The following is a 15,724-nucleotide window of genomic DNA, read 5'->3' on the forward strand; positions in this document are numbered from 1 at the left end:
TTTGTTTTTAAAAAAATGTAACGCCATTAAACTGGAAAACATGTGGAACGTTGATTTAACTCAAAGGCTCTAAATAATCCACAACAAGACTGACTTTAAAGCAAGGGAGCAGCTGCATTTGAAAGACCTTCCTATGAACAGCAGAAGTAAATGAGGAGAAATTTCAGTCTTGCCATGTAATAAAGCACAATGAAAGCCTTTACTGAAAAGACCTTTTAAGGAATATTTCCACAATAAAAGGCTTACAAGGTTAAAAAGGAGAATGCATGAATAAAAGCTTGATGAGTCTTCCATATTTTTTTAAATAAAATATGCTGGGAATATGGGACTCCAGCTGCCAGTATGGGCCACATGGATTGCAAATACAGAATGTCCTTTTGTTTCTGGGAAGAAAAAGCTGAGTGGCCTGCATAGAAATGAGTTTTACATGAGCTGAGAATGAATCTCCTGAAGGATTTATGGCTGGATGTGAAATGTCAGAAGCTTATCTTTCATAGCACACAGTTCCAAAGCTGAATTTTGTTCTGTTTGTTATTTGTCACAGATTATAGGAAACTAGAGATCCAATTAAGCACCCAGTTCTGCCAATTCTGCATTTTTTAAAGAAGGAAAAGGAAAAATTCTAGTAAAAATATATTATAGATTATTTACTCCCCTTTCCTTATTGCAGGTAGTTTTCCCCAGAGTAGCTCGAGTTTGCAAGAATGACATGGGTGGATCTCAACGAGTGCTAGAAAAGCAGTGGACTTCCTTCCTAAAGGCACGATTGAACTGTTCAGTACCTGGTGATTCTCATTTCTATTTCAACATACTGCAGGCAGTTACTGATGTCACCCATGTTAATGGCCGGGACATTGTCTTAGCAACTTTTTCTACTCCTTATAACAGGTAATGGTTTTAATAGACAATGACTGTTTTCAAGCCACTTGATAATATTGCTTTAAATAAAGAGAAACAGACTATTAAATACTAACTTGCATAAAATATCCATTTAAGTATTATTTAAGTAACTTTAACTTTATATTGCAGTCAAGAATTTTGTCATCTTTCAGCCTTTTTGTGATCTTTCAGGTTACACAATAAGTAGTTGAAAAGAATACACAAAATGGGAGCCTTCTAATACATAAGGCTTTTTGCTTCTCTCCCATTTCTCCTTGTAGCCATTAGAAAAAACCATCTATTATTACTAATTTGCACAGCTCCTTTTCTTCTCATTGTTTTTGGGGTTTTTTTGAAAATTTTATTTGGGTTTTCACAAAAACAAAATACAAATAAAACATCTTTTTTTGAAAATAGCATGGTCCCCGGTTATCACTTCTTCATACAGACACAAAACTCAATTTCGTGCTCATTTTTATATTCTATTCCATATCTTATTACCGTTTTATTTTATTACCGTGTGGCTCTCATGGGTGTGGGAAGAAGGACACCAGACCCACACCCATGAGAGCCACACAAGATGCCACCACCACACTTCCATGTAGAAAACAGACTCACACCCACTCAGAAGATGAGACACGACCATGGACCAGAAGCTGCACTGCAGCTGCATCACTACCCACTTCAAACCCCTCCGAGCCATACATGAAGCAAACCGACACCCACTATGAAGATGCAGCACGACCACGAACTCAAAGCCAAACAGCAAGATCACAACTCACCAGCTCAAATCCCCCAGCAACTAAGACTAACCTGAGCACAACCAAGCCCCCACCTGAACAGAACACGCCTCCAACCAATCAGAACACGGCTAACCCCCCAACCAATCAGAACACAGCCAAGCCCCCACCCAATCAAGTCCCACCCCCACTGGCAGTTAAAAGGAGGAAGCAGCTGCAATCTCACATTACTCTGAGAAGCACAGAGCCGGAGACAGAAGCCTGAAGATGATGAATGAGACTTCATCGAAACGTTGCCTAGATACTTCAAATCTTACGCGGGAGAAAACCCGAACAACCAAAGATCCATATATATATATATATATATATATATATATATATATATATATGTGTGTGTGTGTGTGTGTGTGTGTGTGTGTGTGTGTGTGTGTGTTTTCTTAAGTTTTCGCGGGTACTTACATGTATGGCATTCAGCTTTGTTTGGGTATTTTCCCACGTCATTGTAGTTGTGCTTTTAAAGTTGCAGCAACGTTTCGGCAGAATCTCATCTGCCATCATCAGGCTTCTGTAGAAGCCAGGGTACCTTACGTTGTTGCTTTTTCAGTTTAACCTGGTCGACCAAAATTTTCTCTTCTTATCTTCCTCCTGCCCATTCTTTCTGGTTCAGTTCTTCTTTGAGGTGGCCATTTCCAGCCGGCTCGGGCCGGTCTGGTGGCGAGCACAGATTGAAACTGTGCACAATCGCGGATTTTGGTGTGTCGCCAGAGAGACTCAAACCGAAAGGGGTTTTTTTTCTCATTGTTGAGAATGGGTTTTTCTACCTGTTCTCCTAAAATTTTAGAAAGATCCAAAAGGCCAGGAAGAAGTATTGGCAATGCAGTTTGGAGTGGGGTTGTTTTGTTGTTGTTTTTAATTAAAATATTTTGAGAGTATGTGTCAAAATCTTTCACTGCATTGCTTACATCCATGTTTGTCTACTTGTCAATAGGGAATCTGTAGCTAAAACTCAGAGTGCATAAATTTTGAACTCACTTATTCCGTGTTTCATGTATTATCATTTGTGCACCATAAAAGTCAGCTGATAACATCTCCTTCCACATTTGAATTAATCACAATCCATCTCACATGACATTTAGGTTCTAGGAACTATGGTTTGCCAAGCTTTGATTTGAATAGATAATAATCATATGTTTGTTGAAGTTGTTTTCACTACTTAAAATTTAAACAAACAACACTTTTTCAATTTTTTTTAAAAAAATTCCTGTCTTGGGAAACCTTCAGCATTGATTTACTAGTGCATAAAACAGAAGACAGGAAACTGAAAATTCATTCATATACTGGAGGGCTACACAACATTTTTACCATGATACATGTTCAGTTTGTGGAGCTTGTCAGTGGCTGCATGGGGCCTTTGACAAGGGTTTAAAGTGAGAAGTTTATGTGTACAGAATAAAAACAACATGCTTTCTAAAAAAATATTTCATTCCACTTTTTCATAAGATGAGATCTATTCTACTACTGAAGCCTATCTTTGTAAAATCTTCCTTTAAAACACTACAGTTAATTTTAACCTACTTCCTGAACATTGGCAGAAGCTGAAAGGAGGATGGGGAAATGTCATGAGAAGCCAGGTTTTCTTTGAGGATCTCACTTCAAACTCATAATCTTTGAATCTATCTGCACAGTAACCATTTCTTCCAAACTATAAACCATTTTTATTCATCCTTTACAGGTTTTCGGTTTGTTGCATTCCCACATAAAGTATTGTGTGATGCTTATGGGTAAAACTGAGCAATTATTATATTACAATGAGCTGACTATATACTATAACAATATTAGCAGGCTATTTTGGAGATGGCAGGCTTTTGGGGAGCCAAAAAAACCTTCTTTCAACCTTTGAACAACTCAAGGAATTTAATCATGATATTGTTGGAAAAAAGCAAGAGTTTTAAAAAGCAAAATAATGGTGAAAAACTGCTGTAATCTTGCAAAACTGCAGAAGAACAGTTTTGTTCTTCATGAAAGAAATATATCAAAAATGGTAACATTAAAATCTAGTATTTTGTTACACATTTCAGAAAGCATCTTTAATAAATTGGATCAATAATATATTCCATTCATTACAGTTTGGTTCATAATAGATAATAATGGCAAGAACATATATGTGTATTTTTTTTTCTTTTCTTCAATATGAAAGGAAATTTTTGGGAACTTTCCTTGTGCAAATTATATCTACATTTGGAGTTCATCTATCATACACAAATGGAGAACTGCTAGTTTGTGGTATGTAAGAATTATATGGCATGAGTCACTGAAGCTTCAACTCTAACCATTTTATTTATTTTTATTTTATTAATTTTGTCAAAAGCTTACAACACAACAGAACTAAGAATAATCATAAGTTTGAGTACAAGAAAATAGGAACTAATAATTGGGGACAATAGGACAGGGATGGTAGGCACGATTGTGCGTTTATGCATTTTGTAATGTATGAACCAATTCTCAAGTATGTCTGACACAATTCATTGTAAGCATCATCTACTCAGGCACTGTTCAAAACAAATGGAGTTTGTAGGTAGAACAATGCATTCCTGCACAAGCTCTAGCAGATTGTACTGCTTGTGAATCACAGGGAAATAGATCATGCCAAGGAAAATCATTCTCCTTCCTCATGGACATGAGTTTCCTTCCTTCAAATGGATATCCCTTTCTTGTACAATGCCCAGCACAACAGATGGCTTGAATGTGGCAATGTCCTTTGATTTCTGCTATGTAGAACCCAAAAAATTAAGACAAAATAATAGGAATAATTCTGATATCAGGTAATAAAGGGCATTAAAAGCATTCCCTTATCACTTAAGCTTGGGTAAGCACTGATATCCCATCTTACACTTTTCATTTATAGAAAAATATTAAAATATCTTATTCTTACAATCTCTGGAAAACTTTAGCTAATTAAAGTAAATTTAGCACTCTGGCAGAATCTATTTCCTTCCCATGTTGTCTTTTATACAAGATATCTGAAGGAAAGAGGGAAGGAGTTAGTATACTCAAGTATCGCTGCATGTTTTGGTGTATTCATACATCACTATGTTGGCTACTTGAAGTAGGAGATTGACATCAGAAAAGTTAATAATAAATCTGTCATTTTGCATTGGGATGAAATGCAGACAACATGGCATAATAGGTCCTATTGAGAATCAAATTAAAGCAGTTGCTTTGGGAATGTTTAAGCCATTAATTGAAAATCACCCAAACACAAGGAAAAGACATATTTTGCTTAGAAGGCAAACATTGTTCAAAATTAAATGTATTTAGCCAAAAGAGGGCAGAAGGGAAAAGAAGGATGGTAGAATTTGGTCCAACATTCTTCAAACGTTTCCTTGTTCATCTTTGATCAATCTTCAGATTTAATGTTACTGCAGAGTTAATTTAATTAATAAAGTATTTGGCTTTCCATCTGGAAATATTGTCACCTATTATTGAAGTAGACTTCTTACCACTAATACATTTGTATACTTCTTGATTCTAGAGTTTTGTCACACTTTAGAAAGTACAAGTCATCATTATGGAGATGTTTGGATACTTGATCATATCATCTTCATAAATAGAAATTGTTTAACATATAACCAGATAGTACTTATTATCTGATCAGAAGCATGTGGCTAAAGTCAGACACAAAAGTAATGTAGCAGACTGGGTAAGCAATAAAAACAGATCAATAAATAATTCATACATGAAAACCATCAACAGAAAAAGCTTTTGCAGAAGTGTTTGTATAAGACTGTAATTATATTTGATGATTACTATTATTGTATTGCAAATAATCAAAATTTAAATTGGACTTGGGAGTAAGATGAAACTGCATTTGCTTCTTTACAGTTGACTGAATTAAGCAAATCTCTGTTCATAGGAATTCAACCTGAAACCAAATAAGTTGTGACTGAGCAATGTGCACCTCTGCAAAATATACCTGCTTTGACACATGAACGCTTTCTAGAATGCAACTAGATAACCACCAAAAGGGCTCAGACAGTATCACACTGACCATGTGTTCAATTGTCAACTTCAGTTTCTTCCAGAAAGAGGTTATACAGTAATTTCTTAGTTCAAGTTACAGAAATATATCTCAACATCTTGGGAGTTACTGTTATTGCTGTGCCATTACTTTTTTTTTAATCTTTTGAAAATGAAAACTGATAGAAATTGGCTGCCCACTGAATGTTTCAGTAGAAATGTCCTCATAAGGCAACCTTTTACTGTCAGTGCTAAGAGGTTGCAAGGTTCAAAAATGAATGATCTGTTACAGGAAGGCTTCTGTGCTGTATGTTTCTCAGACAAAGAAGAAGAAGAGAGGGAAAAAATGCATAATTTCAGAATGAGTAACTATTTTTGGAAATGTCACATTGCAGCATCCCTGGCTCTGCTGTCTGCGCTTATGATATTCTTGACATTGCCAGTGTATTTACTGGAAGATTCAAAGAACAAAAGTCTCCAGATTCAATATGGACACCAGTTCCTGATGAAAGAGTGCCGAAACCCAGGTACATTTCTTTGTTGCATGCACAGTAATGCCAGGGCTGGAAGTCCTTTGGCTTTCATTTCTTGGGACACTTTATGTATAGTGTAAATGTAAGAGTTGAGAACTGGAGGAAAATGCAGAAGTAATCCATGTGATTGATAGAAAGGCAAAAGCTAGGACCTCTCATCCTTGATAAAGGATTTGGTGAAGCAAGTGAAAAAAATTAGGGTAAGCAACCAACCATTCTGTATAATTTATTTCTAGAAAAGGAAAAAATCCTTCCCTAACAAAAGATCCAAATAAAAATTTGGCATACAATGGCAATGCCATAGTGTAGATTATTCTCAGTCATCCTCATTAATAGGCAGAAGCAATAGGTTAATTGCTCCAGCAATAGAAAGGATTATCTGCAAACATGATACATGTTTGATACATGTCAGCTAAGATGAGATTGATTCTTTTTTTCTTCTAATTTTTAATCAAATCATTATAATGATTTTGTGTGTGTGTGTGTGTGTGTATTGTATAATTGATACAATAATTTTCATTATTAAAAAGAAAACCAAGCAATAAAATAATACAAATGGAAGTGAATGTATTGATTTATTGCTTTTGATCTTAACTAATAGAGAGGAATTGCTCATTTTTGTTTCATGTTCTTTTTTCTTAGGTTTTTTTAATGTTTTAGTCACTTCGGTTTTGCCCTTCACTGATTCTAGTGATAACCTCTGCAGTTTTCTCATGAACACATTATTTGTGTAATGATAGAGATCTTTTATAATCCAATACTGTAATCTTTGTAAATTGCGACTGTATATATGACACTTTGTAATTTATTTTAAAAAAAGATAGAATTTTTATATTTAATTCAAATGTACTTGTAGTTATTCAGCTTGATGTTGATTTGCAGGAGTTTCCCCACCTGCTCAGTTCAAAGCCTGGACAACCAGCATTACCTCAAACAAAGAAAAAAACTACAGAAAAAGGAACCAAACAGAGGGCATAGGCAGCAAAAGAAACTAGCATATAATTATTTTGCCCTTTTGCCATAAAATATGGGGAGATTCCAGGAATAAACTGAGCATATTTGTACTGTAATCCAAGTTAGATGATACTGTGTCTTATTATTAAAAGGCCCTACATATTAATGCTGTAAAGGCTCAGGTTTTTATGCTGTCAAACATAAAATATTCTTGGGAAACGTAGAAAAGAGGGTTCTTGCTCTTTACTGCTGACTGCATTTACCCTCCAAGCAGCTTGATATTACACTATCAGGAACAAAAATGTAAAAAATTTCTTCTGCATTCAACATAATTATATTAATTCTAAGAGTCTTAAATTTGAAATATACCTTAAAAATAAACAGAATATAGCCATACTGTGTGTTTGTTGGTGTGTCATGTGGGTGGTTGAATGGTGAGCGCATATTTACAAACTATAAACTTACAAACTTAACATTCTGTTATATATGTTTATATTTACTAATAGTCCTAAATTTAGTATTCGTGGAAATGACTGCTGAATGCTGAGCTAGAATTATGGGAAGATTAGACCAAAGACAAATATAAAATAGCTTCAGTTTCCACCTTATATATCATTGGGTTTCTTCTACAAAGCCTCTAGCATATTCTCAACTAATAGTAGATGCTTATGAAAACAGTTTGTCCAGAATATTTGCACTAAGAAGCAACATAATCATATTTCCTTCCAACCTGTTTTTGATTTAGGCCAGGTTCCTGTGCAGGCTCCAGTTCACTAGAAAAATACACATCCTCCAATGAATTTCCAGATGATACACTAAATTTCATCAAAACACATTCTCTCATGGATGAAGCAGTACCATCAGTTGTGAACAAGCCATGGTTTCTCCGTACTATGGTTAGGTAAATAACTTTTCTTTCTGTTTCTTTCACTAGGGCTTCCCTTCTACCCCCAAATTTATGACTGCACTGTAATTTAAAACTCAACACATGTCTGTCTTCATTCTCAATAAACTAGGACTTTAAAGCAGGGGTCCCCAACCACTGGGCCCCAGACCGGTAGCGGTCCGTGGATCATTTTCTACCGGGCCGCCGGTTTGCTGGGTGCCACCATCTTGTTTCAATAGACATGATATTCTTTGGAATTCTGATTTTGGGGGGGAATCAGCCCCGCCCCCCTTCCCTCCTTTCTTCTCCTCCTTCCCCTCCCCTCGGAGGCCCCTGAGTCAGGAGTTGCTACTGCCCGGTGCAGCTCCACGTGGCTCCAGTCCCGCGTTGCCTTGGGAAGGGAAAGGCAAAAAAGGAAGAGCCATGGCAGCTCTTTGCAAAGAGAACTGGCAAAGGCGAAGCAGTTTTGCAAACGATTCCTGTCCGCCCAGATGTAAATAAATGGGTTTTGCCTGGGAAGCCCATTCTCATGAGTTTAAAAGGCTCATGTAATAATATGCCTTTCTCTCTCTCCCCCCACCCCCCAACGGGGCATGCTTCAACGACTCCTCAGGCTGCTCTCGCTCTTTCAAAAGTGTGAGGCGGGAGTCAGTTGCAGGAAAAACCGAGCCAAGGAGCAGGGACACAAGTCGCAACCACAAGGCTAGTGGCGGGCGGAATGGGGGGGGGAAGAAGATTATTATTCCTGTTATTCTCATGCTGTGGGGATAGTGAGTGAGTGTTTGAGTGGGTGTTCTGTGTGTGGGCATGCGCGCACGCTGATGCCAGGCGAGAGCTGCCTTTGGGGTTATAGAGCTGCCACCTCTCACCGAACTACCCGTGCCGGACGCAAAAAAGTTCTCCGTGGGGAGGAAAGTGGACCCACGTCATGCCCCAGGTCTCTTCTCCCCCCCCCCTCACCCAGCTGTGAGGTGCCTGCGCCTTTAGCCCGCAGCTTGGAGGATCTCATGCAGTGAGAAAGAGCCCGAAAGCACCAGCTGAGGCTTCCATGCAGGGAGGGTTTTGGTCCTGAAGGAATCCTCTCACCTTAGTTTCATCAGTGGGGGGCGGCTTCAAACGAAGAGCTGTCCCGATGGCGGAGGAGATTAAGAAAGCACAAAAAAGCACAAAAAAGGTACAAAGGAAGAGTTGAAGGTGGCGGGGAGAAGCGGGGGACGGCTGACTGGCTGGCCGGTCGCTTGGCTCGCCTTGCCTTGTCATGCGTGCTGATGCCGGTACCAGGCCACGGATCATTTTGTGATGCCAGTACCGGGCCGTGGCACAAAAAAGGTTGGGGGCCACTGCTTTAAAGGATAATTTATAGTTAAGCAATAATGATAATTAAATTATAATTAAGCAAACAGGACAGTCCTGGGCCCCCAGAATCAATACTGGAAACAATATTATTAAAATATTGTTTAAAATAATCTGAAATCAGAATATTGAAGGAAAAGAAGTAAATATATAGAACGATCAAATTATTTAAAAGCCTTTTAGGAGATTTAATAGAATCTCTCTAAAATGAACTGACTATATTTTGAAATCTGATGCTGAAATAAATAGACTATTAAAGTAATCAATTATGACATGTTTCAAGTTTTTGAGCTAGAATAGGCATGAATCATAGTACTTTTCAATAAATTGTAGTGACCAGAAAAATGTTCCTAATTTTTACCAGGTTTCCCTCAAACCATATTTTAAAGGAAATACTGACTTCTGTATTTACATTTGAGTCACGATTTTAAATGACTCCAATAGAAAATTCTGAATAAAATAATCAGGTAGCTGAAGGAAACATTGGCCGGATATAAATTTCTATGGGATGTCTGTCAGGATATGTTAAGGAAGGTTCAATATTTATACAAATGTTCAGAGGGTAATGTTGACATCCAAACAGTCATGTGTCAGCATAAGAAAAGAAATAATACTTTTCTCCTTCAAGATTATATAAACCAACAGCCTTCAGAATTTGTAAACTGGAGTTCTGGAAAATATACTAGTTGGTATTTTTTACAAGTAGATTTACACCTTGCTGTATTCATACAAATTCACATGTATGCAAGTGCTCATTTATTTTAAGATATCTCTGGGTGGGGAAAGGGTTTATACAATTTGAAGAAACTGGTTTTCTGATTAAGAGTCCAACAACACAGTAAAATATGTTGATCATTATTTTTACAAAGCACAAGCTTTGCACGTATGCATGCCCTACATTCTGTATTACCACAGCTGTGCAGTATTTTATTTGAAGTTAGACAAAAGTATTGCACATTGCTTCTTCAAGAAACTGCTGATAGAATGAAAGTGCCTGATCCAAAACAACTTTGTCACAAGGAGAGAAAGTTATAATTTGTCAACTGTTCAGATGTGTTGTAAAATCACTGAATAGATACATAAATCATTGGGTGGTAGCTTCATCTTGACCCAGGCTAAACCTGGTTTTATGCTGGGAAAAGAATTTCTATCTCTGAAAATGCAGAATTGTGCTTATATTTGAAAAGTTTTTTAAAAGAGACTATTGTAGTGATTAAAACTATAATGCTGTCATTCCAGATATCGCTTGACGAAAATTGCTGTAGATAATGCTGCTGGCCCAAATCAGAACCATACTGTGGTTTTTCTTGGATCAGAGAAAGGAATTATTTTGAAGTTCTTGGTCAGGACAGGGAACAGTGGTTTTCTAAATGACAGCCTTTTCCTGGAGGAGATGAGCATTTACAACTCCGAAAAGTGTGTATCAATGGTCCTTTCTTTTATTACAATATTTAGCAACAAATTAGTTCTGAATCTATTGCTTTCTTCCTGGTGGGAGAAAATCCCTAGGGCACTTATTTTTAATTTTTAAATATAGCATTCTCTTTTATATTGCTATAGATTGATGAAAAAAAGATTAAAACCAATACCAATACCATCCCAGTAAATAATTATACTACAGACAGGATTATATACAGATATGTAAATAAAACGCAAATAGTTAAATGTGAGGCATTCAAAGAGACTCTCTCATCCCTGAGAAAATTATTTGGGATATTGTTTGAACTTCATTCCAGTTGTAACTGTACGTCAATATTATCTTTCAACAATCACTTCCTGTCTCCACTTCCATTTTTAAAAACTATTTAATTAAATACTTTTATTTTTTATTTTAAATATATATCAAATATTCTTGTTGAATATCCCACGTGACAGGCAGCATGTGTTTATGTGTCAGAGTGTGGATGTGCACCCTCTTCGAGTGACATCCCATACCTTTGGCACATTCCATCAAATCAAACATTTAGTTCGTATAATAAAGGAGTTAAATTAGATTATCCAAATATATTATTCTTACTGAAATATGTAAATGTGCCTGATTTTATTCTATTTATATTTGTTTTATAATCAAAGTTTTCAAGACAGATGGAAATGACTATTCAACCCATTCATCCAAATTAGGTGCAGCTATGATGGGGTGGAGGACAAGAGAATTATGGGTATGCAACTGGACAAGCAAAGCCGTGCCCTCTATGTAGCATTTTCAAACTGTTTGATAAGAGTTCCTCTGGGAAGGTGTGAGCGTCATGGCAAATGCAAAAAGTACGTATTCCTCAGTATCACTTCCTCTGCAGTACATACAGTGACATGTTGATACTGATAGTAGTAGTAATAACAAAGAATTTATAGAATGATTTCTACATATTTCTTTTATTAAGGGCCTGCATAGCTTCTAGGGACCCATACTGTGGATGGATGAAAGAAAGTGGAGCATGCATGCAGCTTCTACCTGGAGCAACGTAAGTCTAAGTTGGCCATGCGAGAATGTATTTATTTTGATTATAATACTGAGCAATATTCTTCTGAACATTTGTTAGAAGCTTCACTGAAAATCTACAGACATGCATGCTTCTTATTGTCCCTGCTTCCAAAGTGGTATTTAAGTTGGACTTCTTTCTGATTAAGGATGAAGATACCTAAATATTAGGGCTGTGCAATGCTTTGGATTCCACAAGTTCTGCCTCCTTTAATCAAATACCAAAAAAAACAAAAAAACAAGCTGCATTCTAAACCGAGATGAGAATTGTAAAGCTCCTATTACATTTTCATCATTACAACATTGTTGTAAAGAAACTAACCTGTGTTAGCCCAACACAGGATTGACCTAGATCTGACTTGGTGCTTTGTTTTTTCACCTAGCTCAAAAGATCTTCTCGAGACAGATCGGATTGTTCTCATTTTTTCCAACTCAAGACTAATACTGACCTGCTAGTCTTGAACATTTTCTGTCTTCTCTTTTGGAGTATGACTCTTGGAAGCCCTCTGATTGTAGAAAATAAGTTCTGCGGTGTTCAAGTTTTAGCGAGTTTGCCAAGTAATTATAACAGCATAAAGTCTAACCTTAACTCTAACTCTGCCATGTTTGTTATTTGTATGCTATTTGGAGAGGTTTATATGGGGAGTGATAAAAAATATTATTGGTGTTATTTATGATGGGTGAATTATTTTACCAGTAATCTATCTGCCCCAAATTTTCACCAGTTGTTTTCAAAGATTACTTCAGGGTGTCCTGCAATAGTTTAATGGATTGGTGACCAAATCATGAGTGGTACATATATGGAGTTGCAATGGGTGCATCAGCCAAAGTATGGTAAATGACTTCTTAGCTGCAACTTCTATCTGTTCCTTGAGAAGAAATTGAAAGTCCATCGGGACTCTTAAATTACAATCCATGTCTTTTTTGGACAACTTAAACCCTTTCGGAGAAACTGCTAGAGTCAGTGTTATCAAATCATTCAGATGTTTACTGATAGCAGCTCCATCTTGTTAGGATTTATATCTGAGCCTCTTTTGCCCCATTAAGATCCTCACAGCCTATCAAATATAATCTGCAAATAGCAGTTGAAAAGTATCAGGATGGTTTCTTACTGATTTTAGATATCAAAGGATATCTGTATATCTTAACTTTCATCTACCCCTTCATCTCTGTCTTTCCCCAAACACACACACTCTCACACATTCCATTTTTAAAATAGCTTCAGTAATTCTCAGCCTGAAATCTCCTGTATCTCTGCTCATCTTTGAGTTTGGAGAACCTTGAAACATCCTGGGAATGAGTTGCATGGAAAAGTATTACTGATGAATATTTCATCCACCTTTCCTTCATATGTTTGTGAGCAAACTCAAGGTGGCAGGAAAATGCTTTTAATGCAATCTTATATTTTTAAAGAAAACTATTCATATAGACATGTTCTCCTAAAGGAATAACTGAAAAGTCAAGCAAAATGAATTATTTTGTGCTTGTATTGTGCAACTATTAAAAACATAAATTTATTTCTTATTTGTTTTCTTATCTCTGATTTGTGTATGGTGGAACACATATGTGCATTAATTCATCCTACTTTCTGCTTTCTGTTGTTTAGATTGGCCTTTGAGCAGGACATAGAGCATGGCAATACTGATGGCTTAGGTGACTGCCAAAGTAAGCAAAAGCATTTTACTCATTTATTTTATTTTACATGAGAGAAACTGTATAAATGACTCACCGCTGTTAACTCAGAATCAGCAGTGGCAGAAATTATAATGGAAAAAAATCATAGTAATAATGGAAACAGTGCAAAGCAATTGATTTTGTTTTTAAAAAGGAAACATTTTAAGGAAACGTTTACAAAAATACCATATGTTCAATCTAGCTCTGAAGAAAAATTAGAAATTTACTTTAAATTGTGTGTCAAATATGAATTAATGATGGTGATTGCTTTTTAAATTTGAACAAGAAAGTAGAGTTGTGAAGCCATAAGGAAAGAAAGTACATATTTAACAAAACAGACCTAGTTCTTTCATCTTTATGTTTTGTGTATGAGTAAAACAGAATCCCTGACTTGCAGTTTATGATGCAGGCGACAGTGAAGTCTTTCAAAACTTGATGAAGATATACCTCAATACTATTTATTTTGAACTATAGTTATCTTTCTGGCAACAGTAATACAATCACAAAATTCAAATTTAGCTTAAACAATGGAACAGCAATATAGGCATGCATGATGACCCTAAATTTCATCTGCTGACCTTCAGATTTGGATGATGATGATCACAACAACAATGACAAATCAAATATATAAAGATATTTTTGTTGTTATTTGGAGTCTCATGATATTTTGGCCACTTTTAAAATTATTATTTGGAGAGGCGGTTATGACATGCAAAATGATGTGTAAAAACTTGTAGTGCAGAGGTTTTCTGTCTTAAGTTAAAGACTTCACCAGACATACTTATTGCAATTATTGGAGCCTAAGAAGATGGGAGGAGATATTGGCATTTGCTATTGATCCCATATTACTGTTGTTACCACTGTTGTTGCTCTAATTATTATCATAATCATCTTAAATGATCATTGCCATTCTCTTTGGCTCATCATTTTGTCCTCTCTAGAATTCTCTAGAATTGATATTAAATCATTCTCAACTACTGTGGGTGAAAAAGAATGCCATCCTATAGTTTTGCAGGAGAAAGCAATGAAGCCTGAAGTTAACATTCTCTGGCAATTGTTAGCTTTCCTACCCCAAACGTTTCAGATTATTGGAGAGAAATCAAAGGACATATATATGTCATTCAACCTTGATACATCAAAAGAAGAAAACTAATATAAAATAATAGTTTTTATTTCCCTTATTGTTATTTTTAAAAGTGGCCCTAAAATAGGAAATAGTGCAGAGGTTGGCACTTTGTCCCTGGGTCTCTTAGACTAAAATCTTTTTGGCTATATGTTACTACAACAATTTTTCATGCAGAAGAACAGCTGACTCTAATTGGAGCTACAATCTCCTGTAGAACAAAAAAAAATTGAAATGTCTGGGGGGGAGGAGGTTTTTTGAATCTTCTAAAAACTCCCCTTTTCTGCCAGAATTGTTCACTTCTAATCATTCTGGTTCAGCCCTGTGAAGGTGAAATAAACATGTATTCAGAGTTAGATTCCAGTTACAAAAGTTTAATGCAAATGTACATTTGTTTAATGCTACTTTAAACAAATATGTGATTTATTTTGACTTGGATTATATTTGTACTTGGAAAATTTTAGTTTGCCATTCTCTTTATGCTACAGTTTTACATTAGCTCAATTTATCTTATATTGTCATTTTAATATTTTGAAATTTCAATGCTTTTTCTGTGTTGTGGTTACACTGATTTTTGCATTCACTGCAACAGAAAAATAGCATACCAGTTAGGCTTGGTAAATGGGAAGAATGAGTTGGAGGGTGAGCCAAGGCTTATTTTAAGTGAATAGGGTTAAATATGGGTAAAAAGAAAATGGGCTCAAAAATAGCAACGATATTAAGTAATAGTCTGTTGACTGCTTAAGATAATATTAATGGTAAAACAGTGGTCTTCATCTGAAGGAATACATTTAGAGTACAAAGGATGAAAAACTGACATTTGGGTTCCAAAGTGAATTCAATTTATGTGATTCATTTCTCTTAAGAACATCTTTGAAACAATTCAAAGTTCAATATTTAGACATTTATAAAGCATTTGAAATGCAGTCCTTCTAAACAAGTTAGTCAAACTTTATTAGAAGTATTACAGCGCTGTTTCAATTTTAAGGAAAATATACCAACCTACACATAACCCAAAGTTATTTGTTTCTTGTTTGCTTGCTTGCTTTTACCTTAAAATGGGATAAGAACAATTCAGTGTGGGAATAT

The 15,724-nt window shown here is 36.0% G+C and overlaps 1 protein-coding gene across 15 annotated transcripts in view; it reads left to right on the plus strand.

Moving 5' to 3' along the window:
* SEMA6A (semaphorin 6A) overlaps positions 1-15,724 on the plus strand; it is a 181,076-nt gene that overhangs the window by 128,724 nt on the left and 36,628 nt on the right. For all 15 annotated transcript variants that reach the window (XM_087926920.1, XM_087926917.1, XM_026720270.2 and 12 more), the window contains 7 exons: positions 671-888; positions 6,032-6,163; positions 7,869-8,024; positions 10,602-10,778; positions 11,484-11,624; positions 11,741-11,821; positions 13,445-13,503. In XM_087926920.1, coding sequence (XP_087783046.1) covers positions 671-888; positions 6,032-6,163; positions 7,869-8,024; positions 10,602-10,778; positions 11,484-11,624; positions 11,741-11,821; positions 13,445-13,503 — 964 coding nt within the window. The remainder of the gene's footprint in view (positions 1-670; positions 889-6,031; positions 6,164-7,868; positions 8,025-10,601; positions 10,779-11,483; positions 11,625-11,740; positions 11,822-13,444; positions 13,504-15,724) is intronic.

Source organism: Pseudonaja textilis, chromosome 2, assembly GCF_049901715.1.
Source record: "Pseudonaja textilis isolate UNSWEBS1 chromosome 2, rPseTex1.2, whole genome shotgun sequence".
Lineage (NCBI taxonomy): Eukaryota > Metazoa > Chordata > Lepidosauria > Squamata > Elapidae > Pseudonaja > Pseudonaja textilis.